At 39.5% G+C, this 11,678-nt stretch overlaps 1 protein-coding gene across 3 annotated transcripts in view; it reads right to left on the bottom strand.

Moving 5' to 3' along the window:
* Positions 1 to 6,472: 6,472 nt before the first annotated feature.
* ZNF280D (zinc finger protein 280D) overlaps positions 6,473 to 11,678 on the bottom strand; it is a 105,661-nt gene continuing 100,455 nt past the window's right edge. For 2 of the 3 annotated variants that reach the window (XM_089667855.1, XM_089667862.1), the window contains one exon: positions 6,473 to 11,108. In XM_089667855.1, the coding sequence (XP_089523981.1) occupies positions 10,466 to 11,108 (643 nt within the window). In that variant the 3' untranslated portion in view covers positions 6,473 to 10,465. The remainder of the gene's footprint in view (positions 11,109 to 11,678) is intronic. The other variant, XR_016311242.1, reaches the window with a different exon arrangement.

Here is an 11,678-nt window from a genome sequence, read left to right as displayed (position 1 = left end):
CCAAAAGGTAATAAATATTACCTTTATTACAAAAAAATGTAGGTATGCTGATTAAATGAGAACACATACAGTACATACAGTGGGAGTTTCTTAAATTTACCTGCAAAACTGAGAATATACTTTGACCACTTCAACACCCACACCTGTGCACCCTCTATGGACCTGTTCACTGCTAAGCCGAAGAATTCAATCCATGTATGGCCAGTTTAGGACTACGCTAATTATATTTCCATCCCCCTAAATCCCCTCCACTGAACTCTCCATCAAGATCAATAAAAAACTACAGGCCAGAGTGCTAGGTGTAATCCTACTTTTAGCCCCACATCCAATCACTGGCAAAATCTTGCCACCCTGACCTCTAATATTTCCCACAATTCACCCATTCTTAACCAAGGACACCACAAAGCATCTAATTCACTGCCTTGTTATATCTCACATTGACTATTCAAACTGCCTCCTCCTTGACCTACCTTTACAATAGCTATCCCTTCTTCAGTCTGTCTTGAATGTTGCTGCTAGACTAATTCACCTTACCAACGTGCTAATTGGCCGCTGCACTTCCCAGCCAATCCCTCCACTCAAGTGACTCTAAATCAAATGAAAGTACTAACATACAAAGCCATCCACAAATTTACCTCAAGCTGCATCTCATCTTACAATATCACCCAAACTATCCCTTCATCACCTCCTGCAATACTCGCCTCCAATACTTTTTCAGAGCCTCTCCCTTCCTTTGGAACTTCCTACCCCAATCTGTCCGACTATTTCCAACTCTATATGACTTTATTCAATTCTTGAAAACTCATCTGTTCAGGAAGGCCTCCACCTAAAAACTATACTTTTACTTTCTCCAGCAACCTATCTCTCACATTTGATGCCTTTTGTATCACTGTTCCCTCCCTTTTAGATTGTGAGCTCTCGTGACCAAAGCCCACTTAACCTTCCTGTATTGAATTGTATTGTAAATGTACTGGCTCTCTATTTTGTAAAAGCAGCAAACTATTGGCATTATTTAAATCTGGTATTATAATAACCATAATGGATGCAAAATGAGCAAATCTTAACATACAAAACAATTCTAGGAAAAATATATGTCATGTTTGACATGAATATTTTGAGACAGAGAAAATGCTTTGTAGAATTTGTTTATACATAGCAGACTTTCTGTCCAAAAAACTGCCAAGCACAACTAAAATGCATCTAAACCTGTGGCCTGTGGATTGACTCAGCAGAAAGAGAGCAAGTGGGGTCAGGTAGCGGATGAAGCAGATAGGTAACAAGCAAAAGTGTAGTCGATGAACAAGCCAAGGGTTGGTAGAGAGTGGTAGCGAAGATAAGGAAAGCAGCAGGTATGCAAGAAATCAGATGAAGAGAGCACAATAATCTGGCAAACAGGAAGTGCAAGGACATGGCTTCAATAGAAAGTTCATGGGAGATCCAAAGAGTTCAAGGCTCAACAGAGACAATGTATAAAGTCGGACTGTCCATGGGACCAGACAAGGAGCTGTCCAGCATTTCAGGTGGCACAGCGAGTACTGCCACATCCAGACACCACAGAAGTCCCAAGTTCAGATCCTGATCCTGACATAGATGTCTGTGAATGAATGATGTGGCTGTGTGGGTGGAATAGCCCTGTCAAATTCACATTTGTGAATCTGTAAAGAATGATGGGAGGCCTGCAGACTCTATGTTTCTGTTATACCCTATATTTAGAAACATGGTCAGAAAGATGGATTTAGCTTCTAAAGGTGAACACTCCTTCTACCTATTTAGTAATTTTCCTCTTAACCCCTTTACCCCCAGGCCAATTCTGACATTTCTAACATACCTATAAAAATTAGGAATATTTTATTTTTCTTGCTATAAAATTACTTAGAACCTACAAACACAATATATTTTTTGAAAGCAGAGACCCTGGAGAATAAAGTGGTTGTTGCAATGAATTTAGTGCACACAAACACATTAAAATACCCAATTTTTAAATAAAATATAAAAGAGGATACATACTTAACATGCTTTAAAATTGCATACACCTGTGGAACAGCAACAAACTACAGTAATTAGAAATCTCCATAGGCAATCCTTTTAAAAGCCTTTACAGGTTACCAGTTCAGAGTTACACTGGAGGTCTGGTGCTAAAATTACTGCTCTTGCTCTGTTGTTCGTGGTGATAACTCATGTGTGATGCAGTCACTGTTTACATACACTGGCACTGAAGGATCTGTGTCACTGGTGGCGTAGTGTTACTGATGGTAGCCTTTGTTACGTTGGTCCCAGCTGTCTGCAGGTCATTCACTAGGTCCCCCTGTGTGGTCCTGGGATTTTTGCTCACCGTTCTTGTGATCATTTTGCCCCAACGGGGGAGATCTTGCGTGGAGCCCCAGATCGAGGGAGATTATCAGTGGTCTTGTATGTCTTCCATTTTCTAATTATTGCTCCCACAGTTGATTTGTTCACACCAAGCTGCTTGCCTATTGCAGATTCAGTCTTCCCAGCCTGGTACAGGTCTACCATTTTGTTTCTGGTGTCCTTCCACAGCTCTTTCGTCTTCACCATAGTGGAGTTTGGAGTGTGACTGTTTGAGGTTGTGGACAGGTGTCTTTTATACTGATAACAAGTTCAAACAGGTGCCATTGATACAGGTAATAAGTGCAGGACAGAGGAGCCTCTTAAAGAAGAAGGTACAGATCTGTGAGAGCCAGAAATCTTGCTTGTTTGTAGGTGACCAAATACTTATTTTCCACCATAATTTGCAAATAAATTCTTTCCAAATCAGCCAATGTGATTGTCTGGATTTTTTTTCTCATTTTGTCTCTCATAGTTGAGGTCTACCTATGATACCAATTACAGGCCTCTCTCATCTTTTTAAGTGGGAGAACTTGCACAATTGGTGGCTGACTAAATACTTTTTGCCCCACTGTATGCGTGTAAGACTTTCATACGTGTTCGCATTGCACGTGAGCATTGGCAGGGTCTTTAAAAATTGTATAATTTTAAAAACTTTTTTGCACTGTCCCTTTAATGTAAAAAAAAAAATCAACTTTATTGCTATCACAAGGAATTAACAACATCCTATGCGATAGTAATAAACATGACAGGTCCTCTTTATGGATACATCTGGGGTATATTAGACTCCAGATCTCTCCTCTGCCCTGAAAGCATCTGATCAAACTGAGTTTGGTTTGATAAGATGTTCTACAAGCCAGTACTGGCTTATAAACATCAAACTGAAACGAAGTGATGAAATTCTCATCGCTTCCAATTTCTTCCAAGAACCCTTCAGGGTGCTTCCAATCTGCATAGAGGAATACCATAAATAGCGAGTGTAGTAGAAAGGTCTTCCTAGAAGCTCTGAAAGAACCAAGGCTGGATATAGCAGACGAATCCTTCAGTAGGGTCTGGCACTGCCCAGTCAGGCTTAGAAAAGTTCAATCCAGATAACTGATATGTAGAGAGTAGGTTAGGCAGCGATGATTGAAGTTGATGGAAAAAAAATCCAAAAGAAAAAATAAAAAGTGAAGAAGAAGGGCTATCAAAGACTGTTCAACCATGTCAGAGGCATGCTGGATGAGCATTATCCTGGTGCTGACAGTATCTCAATGGTCGAGAAAGAAACTGAATTTGGCTTTTAACTTGTAGACATTTAAAGGCCAACTGTGGTTTTATACTAAATTCTTCGACTCAAGCCTCCCATCCACTTTCTGCTTGCCGTTGTAGCAGAGCTGTGCCCCATGCAATGTTTACCTTGTAGGCAAAAAGAGTCCTCAGACTGTATGCGCCCATCATAGGAAGCACCGCCAGTGCCCAGGATATCCATGGCTCAGGTTTTCTGTCAGTGAAGTAAACAGTGTAGTACCATGTGATTCGGCTATAGATATAGGAAGATGTTGGGGGTTTCAAAGGAAAGGGGCAGCCCACTCCAACACATATACAGTATATGAAACTCCTTTGGTTTATTTCCATGTACTGCTCCACCATGCAGCAGCCAATGGTGAAGTGACACCACAATGTTTCATAAAAACGATGAAGCTGTAACAAGAAAAAAGCCACCTTCTTTTTTTAATTTCTTTACAAAGCTGTTGAAAGACAAGTATAGAAACTCTCAATGTTTGCCTCCTGTTGGTAGAAAGGTCAGTTTATACATCTGCCCCATAACAGGTAACTGGGATAATTGTGCGATTGCTAGGCATGACCATCACCCTTACATGCATCCAGTATTTTAGCTGTCTATTGCATATGGCGACAAGCATCCAATAAGGAGCTGAAGTTGAGCCATTAGATTGGGGTAATCATGCCTTGACTTTAGATTTAGAGTTAGGGCATACTCGCACTATGCAATCTGTATTAGGCCTGAGCATGTTGGACTCTCAAAGTTCAGTTCATATGACTAGTGTGATAACTGTGCTCAGCTATGGTTCAGAGTACCATGTGCCCTGCAGCTTGGACATGGTTCAATGAGACTTGGACATGGTTCACTGTGATGACAGAGGTGATGGCATAACTGTGCTCAGGCTGGCCCTAATGTGAGCGCAGGCCAGTGGGGTATTGGGGAAAATCGTGCTCTGGCCCGGTACAAAGCAACCATGCCTAGTGTGAGAACACCCCCCCAAAAAACCCAGTCCCACATTATGTGGAACTTAAAATAGTCTTGTATCAATCCAAAATAATATATATTTTTTTCTATTTGATTAAGTTCAACTAAACCAAAAAGGTAAGGGAATTTGATAGCCCAGTTAATATTAGAGGACCATGGTGCCTGCATACTGTTAGTTCTAGTTTTGTTTGTAGATATAGAGTGAAGGAGGCTAAATTGAAATGCAAACACATTAAGCTGCCATTATCCATGTGGATGTCATTTAAATTCTTGGCCTCTTAGAAATAACCATTAGAATAGTAAATAACCCTCACCAAAAAGGGAAAAAAACAGTAGTATTTTATGAGAGTAGATGCATTAGCTTTATTGTAGCTTGCAGGCAACAGCAATTAGATGAAACTCCTGGAGGATGAAACATTTTACATTTAACTGTTTTCTTCACCCTTGCTTTCATATGGCTTGTATACAAAACATTAGCAGCTTAATTCGACTGGTTAGTTTTGTCCAATAAAATCAGTGAATATCAATTTAGGTTACTGCTTGAGAATTCTAGCTGTAGAACAATAGATTGAAAGGCCGCATTTTACAAATACCTGCTGTTTGATTCCTGCTGTTTACTAGAGTGTAGCAAACTTCTTCAGTGGCAGCTGTGTGTTTTCAGTGACAATGAGACACATCTTTGATTGTTCTCACCATGAAGAACTTGGGCTATGCTCAGTACTTGTAGTGCTCTCTGCCACTTTGATACGACATAATGTGCTTTAATAATTTGCAACCAATGTAAAACACAAGGCTGTTAGTTATGTTCCCATGCCTACACCTATGGCTTCCTAAACACTTGTATCTTTACAGTTTCAAGCTTGTCTTATTTTTGTAAATATGTAACATGCAATACTGAAAGGGAAAAAAGCTGTGTCAGGAATACTACACCATTATGTTATGTTACTACAGGTATGGGGAAGAAATTCTAGCAAAGATCAGTCTAAAACACTATAAAATGCATTCTGGAAAATAGCTGCCATGCCTATCTTTACAGAGCAGGAAACAGTCCTGGCCAGTATAATGGCTCTTTATTACCCAAATTTTCAGTGATGGTGTAACAAAATTCCTGTAAATTCTGTCCCATCCTGCACCACTTTTAAAGGGGCCCTGTCACCAGACCAACTATTTCAGCAAAAAAAAAAAAATCCCATAGGATTACACGAGCATTTAACATACTTTGTGTGTTTTATTTACCTGTAAAAGCCTTCCTTAGACACCAAAAAGGCCTGAGATTACTTGACTTTGATTGTGATGTCAGCAGCTCCAGCACACTCAAGTGGCACTCTATAATATTCCCATATGCCACTCTAATCTCCAAAGCATGCCTTTTACCAAGAAAGAACTATTCTTAATTTGCCCCTCACCCACCCATGCAAAAATTGCTAGTGGACAACTTCCCAAACGTAATAAATAGTAAAAGTACACTTCCACAGATTGCAGTTTCCAGTCCTTCCGAAATCAAACAGCCTGCTGGCTCCTGGAAAAGCTAAAGATCTAAATCTGGTAAAAATGTGCTGCTGCCTATCCACAGCCTCCTAGAAAATTTGTGGAATTTAGATTTAAAGGTTTCCTAGGAGCCTGTGTGACATTTTCAGAGCCTAGACTGAAGAACTGTAAAATGTGATCATTGTTAAAGTGCTATTGCTAATATTTTTTATATAGTCAGCTAGAAATTTTGCATTTGGGGGCTAACGAATAGAGGACTGTTGGTTTTTAGTGAAAACCCACTTTAAACAGCAAGTGTTACAAAAACAAGATGTTACGTTAGGAGTGCGTGTTATTGATACCAAATACCTGTGACGTGTTTGAAAGAAACATATCCACAAAAGGCACAACTTTGTTGCAAACATTTACTAAAAGAATGGATATTTACAGCAAACAGTATTCCCATCTGAAAACAAGACATCCATCCTATGTTCTCAAAACTACATTCTAGTAGTTAATATTCCAGGCATTGTATAGTATCTAGGGGCAGGTTATATTGAGATCATATGTACATGCTAAAGTTGAAGACTGACCATTAAAAAAAAAACAAAAACAAAAAACAATGAAATGGTCAGACTTTCCTATGTTTGTAGACCAAACTAGGATTCTTTGACGTACCTGTAAAATCCTTTTCTTGGAGTACATTACAGGACACAGCATCTTAGCCTTAGACGATTGGGTTCTGTGGCCTACCGCCAGGCTATTGGACGCTAGCAAACAAAGTTATAGGGATAGCCCTTTACAACAAAAATCCTATTTTATTAATTGTACATTACAACACCCACTATCTTATGCAAGCCATAGATGGGCCGAAAATCAGCCGATTTTTACACCGTTAATGGGTTAATTAGTCGGTGTTTGTTTGGGGTTTTGGCACATTTTTTTTATCGGTGAAGTTGGAAAAAAATCGGCCGATTTTGCAGGCAATGATGGGCAAATCGGCCAATCTTTTTACCAATAAAAAATCTGCGCATGAGCCGTGGCCTGCAAGAAGAAGAAAAAGAAGAAGTAAAAGAAAAAGAAGAAAAAGAAGAAGAAGAAAAAGAAAAAGAAGAAAAGAAAAAGAAAAAGAAGAAAAGAAAAAGAAGAATAAGAATTCCAGTCCACTATTATATTTGACATAAAAAAGTATTGCGGTTGCAACAATGTATCTATTTGTATCTGAATAAAACCATCTGTATCCGAAATGGATACAAATGGATACTTTGTTGCAGCCGCAATACTTTTTCATGTCAAATATAATAGCGGAGCTCTCTGCAGGGACAGAAGTAATTAAATGCCGGCATAAAAAAATGGCCGGTTTTCGACTCGTCTATGGCCTGCATTAGTCTTAGATGATTGGGAATAATGAAAGCAACTGAGGGTTAGGTAACACAGAAAAAATAGCAACAAGAGCATGACAACAACTGAACAGAGGGCTTGAAATCTTAGAGGGCAGCCCGAAGAAACTTGTGTTTGAAACTGGCATCAGAAGAGACCTGAAAAACCTGGTAAAACTTAAATGTGTTATCATAAGACCAAGGGGAAGCCTTGAACATCTGGGAAACAGATGCATGACGCTTAAAAGCAAATGAAGCACTTAGAGACCTGGTAGAGTGTGCCTTAACAGAAATGGAAGGAACCCTAGCCTTCAGACTGTAGGCTTTGGTGATGACTTGTCTAATCCACCTGGTAATGGTGGGACAAGAGTCAAGATGTTCCTTACGGGGACTACAGGAATGACAAAGAGCGAATCCAATTGAATGCAGCTGTAGCTGAAAGTAAAACTTGCGCAACGCATAACCCATCCCTTTAAAGTGTTTCAGAGAAGGATATAAGGAAGGTTTTACAATGCCCTGGTTAAGGTGGACTCTGATAAAGTCCGCTTCCATTGCAGACAATAGGGTGTGACTTGTCATGAGATTTGACACAATCAAATCGCATGACAATTCACACCACTGTGACCGGGGACTTAAGACACAAGACAAACTTATCTTGTAGGGAAAACGTCCTAGTGTTACACAAGGATGAGGCTGCTAACTCTGAAACACATCCTGCAGCCACAAGGAAACAAGGAAAGTGGCATTGTGAGTGAAGACAGTAGGATATCCCTGATAAGTTTGAAGGGAGGATTCAGAAGAACTGATAAAACCAAGTTGAGGTCACATGGACTCACCATACAAGGTGAAGAATGTGAACAACAGCCTGCACAAAAGTATTCAATAAGTGCATGGCAAGCTGTCTTTGAAAAAGAATGGCAATGGAAAGATAGGAAATATATCCCAAGGAGTACTTCCTGGAATTAATTTTCCCAGCCATGCACCAAACAAAGTAGGCCTTCAGGTGTGATGATAGGCTTTGTGAGAAGTCGATATTGTAGCATTCAGGAGTTTGACAAGCTTCAAGTACCGCTTTCTAGTGCAACAAACTGGTAATGTGATCGCACAGCAAAATGCAAGGAGCATTGATGTCGAGGAAAAATGGGTCACTGTTGAGCCTTGGAGGACTGTACCCCCCTTCCTCCAAGCCAATAGTGGAGTGTGAACTGGCAGGGGATGTCGATCTGTTCCCCCTGCACCCACCATTGAATTGGGCAAAACTCAAAAAAAGGGTACTCATGACCTGAACTGTAGAGCAGAAAGGATATGGCTTGTTTGAGCAGTCATTGTAAGCAAAGGGATCCTAGAGAATCCAATGATTTCAATGCTGTGCAGCCAGGAACAAGCAGAGAGACTAGGAGCACATTCATATGACAGCCAACTGCATACTAACGGCTAAAATGGCAAGAATTTGTGAAACAAATTCTGGAGGGAACTAGAATGTGCAGGTACAGAAGCATCCCCTGACCCACAGAGAAATGACAAAGAAAAAAAAAATAGTCATGGGCTGCATTCAAAATAGATGCAAATCAGCAAAACACATGGACATTGGGAGCCAGTAACTACTGTGGAGCCAACTTAGACTAGGGGCAACAGCTGCAATTCTCACCACAGTCTGCAGCCAAAGGAAGGTGCACCCGGTCACCCCAAATAAACCCGTCAGGGGCAGCGACACCCTGGGGGTGGGAGGGGTTATGCTAAGACGGTTCTTATAGCTTTGTTTGCCAGTGTCCAATCACCTGAGGGTAGTTGTATAACCCAATGCTCCAAGACTAGGACCCTGTGTCCAGTAATGTACGAAGAAACATTTTTTGTTATTATTCTGCTTTTGGCATGTCTCATTACGTACATCCAGTTAAGGCAGCCATCCAATTGAGAGGAGCTTTTAAATCACTAAGTTGAGTTTGTTTAAGCAACATTACTGACTGTACAAGATGGCCCCCTGAACTGAGGCTTCTATTCTTAATGGTTAATCTAAGGATTTTTTGTTTTCCTTACTACAGGCAACATTATAGGCACATTAATACCACCTTCCATAGACACAGCTATAGAAGACAGGGACCAACAGCAAAGCACTCAAAGCTCCATCTTAAAGGCATTATTACTGAAACATCTGCCATTTTGAACCTATAACTAATACTGCAGGGTAGTACAGTAATGTGGCACATGTTTCTTGTCTATGTGTACATTAATATATTTATCCAATTGTTAATACTATTCCTTTTTGTAAATCAAGTCAGACCATTGTAGTACTCCTAGGCCCATTGCTGCAGAATGGATATATGCTCATGGTGAGCTATTTGCCATTGGCAAAACACCTTCAACTTATGTTCTCTGGAGTTTAAGTGGATTAATTGGTCCATGTGGAAATAAAAACAAAACAAAAAAAAAAAAAACTAAACAAAAAAACGAACCGCCAATGTGAAATATTTCCTAGATATATTTAAGATTATATACACAATCATGTCAACGATGAATTTTCCACTTTCATTGAAAGTTTAAAATAAGGTCAGTTGGATGACAGGATTACACCTGTTCAGAGATGTGTAAATTTGTTACTTTTCAAAGTAAAATATTGTAAAACTAGATGTATAGTCTTAAACAAATTGACTGACTTTCAAAGCATCACAGCTGTTACAGCTCAATACTTTCCATAGAAATTTTTAACATTAAAAAAGTATTAACGCTTTATCCTTTATAGTTGTGGTAGGATGCTGAAACATACAAAACCTATATGTCCAAAGAAACTCAAGTCAAGAGTGAAATGTATTAACATATTGTCCTTCCTCCCTAGCTGCCCTGTTATGTTCACTCCTAATACTGATGTTTAAGGTAGCAGAAAGGGAAAAGGTCATCAAGTTTTCGAAGCCTTGCTTCCAAAACACAGAGTGATTTTTCAGCAGTGATTTGAAGATAAAGTCCATGGATCTTTGACCATGCATTCAAACAGTAGCAAATAATCCATCTCCTGGAATGTCCCAAACCATTACAAATCAGCTTCACTATCTTTGTCAGTTTGAACAGCACTGGGTATATCTGTACGAATGTCTTTACCTTCTTCAGCTTTCTCATCATTTGATCCAGTCTGTATACAGACATTACCTGTCCCCTTTTGCAATATCTCAGTGGTCTCGTGTTCCAACACCTCAGAAGGTGTTAAGGGATCCAAATGTAGACTACTAGGTTCACTGACATCAGAACTTACAGAGTCTGCTGCATCCTTTCTTAAAAACTGTTCAAAGCCAATGCTATCATCATCATCATCATCATCATCAGGGTTTAAATCTTGCTGATCTTCAGCTTCCATAGGAGAAGACATTACTTCATAAACATCTGTAATGGCTGCTTCATTATCAGAAGGCTCACTACTCTCTGGTATAGGGTCTTTACAAGACCCCTTCTCTTCAGTAAGGACAATGTCATCATCACTGTCTGTCTCCATTGGCTGAGCTGCTTCCTCTGGATCTGGAGAACAGCTTTCTGAACTCTCAGTGGTCACATCTACATGCTCAAGATTAGTCATTTGACTGCTAACTAACAATGTGCTTCTTTGGCCTTGAGAGGTCCTACTATTTCCACATGCATCACTTTCACTTTTGGTTGCTTCATTCGTGAGCTTGTTCTCTATGCTAAAAAAAAACACAAAAAAACAAAACACACAACATGAAATAAGTGACTAAAGGCAAAGACATCAACCCAAGATACAGTTAATACTAGCAATTGAGTAACTTTTTCTATTCATGACCAGCAATGTTTTTAAAATAGGACTCACAAAAACCGGTTACGAATACCATTTATATCATGTGATAAGCTATTAAACACATTATACAAACATAGAATGAAAGCTTTTTGTAAAAATCGGTGCCATATACAAAATTAAAGTGCATCTAAAGAACACATTTTTTTCCATGCAGCAGGCAATTGTTAGAAACCCTGTTTTTCTATTTGCCATGTCCTAGTGAGGACGATTTCCCCAAATTTCCTATTCTAAACACACATCAGGAAATGAGTGGAAAACCCAGTATGAAATATATTTGATTCAAAGAAGAATAACCCAGTTCTATAACACAACGTTGGTCATTTTTGTATTGGAAAATACCACACTATGTGCTGCACACACTCTTTTACTTTGAAAAGTGCTTATATTAGCCCCTTACATAGTCATTAGGTTGAAAAAAAGATTGATGTCCATCAAGTCC

This window comes from Staurois parvus, unplaced genomic scaffold (genome assembly GCF_062004578.1).
Source record: "Staurois parvus isolate SC_StPar_1 unplaced genomic scaffold, SC_StPar_1.0 ptg000054l, whole genome shotgun sequence".
Taxonomy (NCBI): Eukaryota; Metazoa; Chordata; class Amphibia; order Anura; family Ranidae; genus Staurois; species Staurois parvus.
The sequence above is the reverse complement of the archived record's forward strand: the minus strand, read 5'-3'. Positions and strand labels throughout refer to the sequence as shown.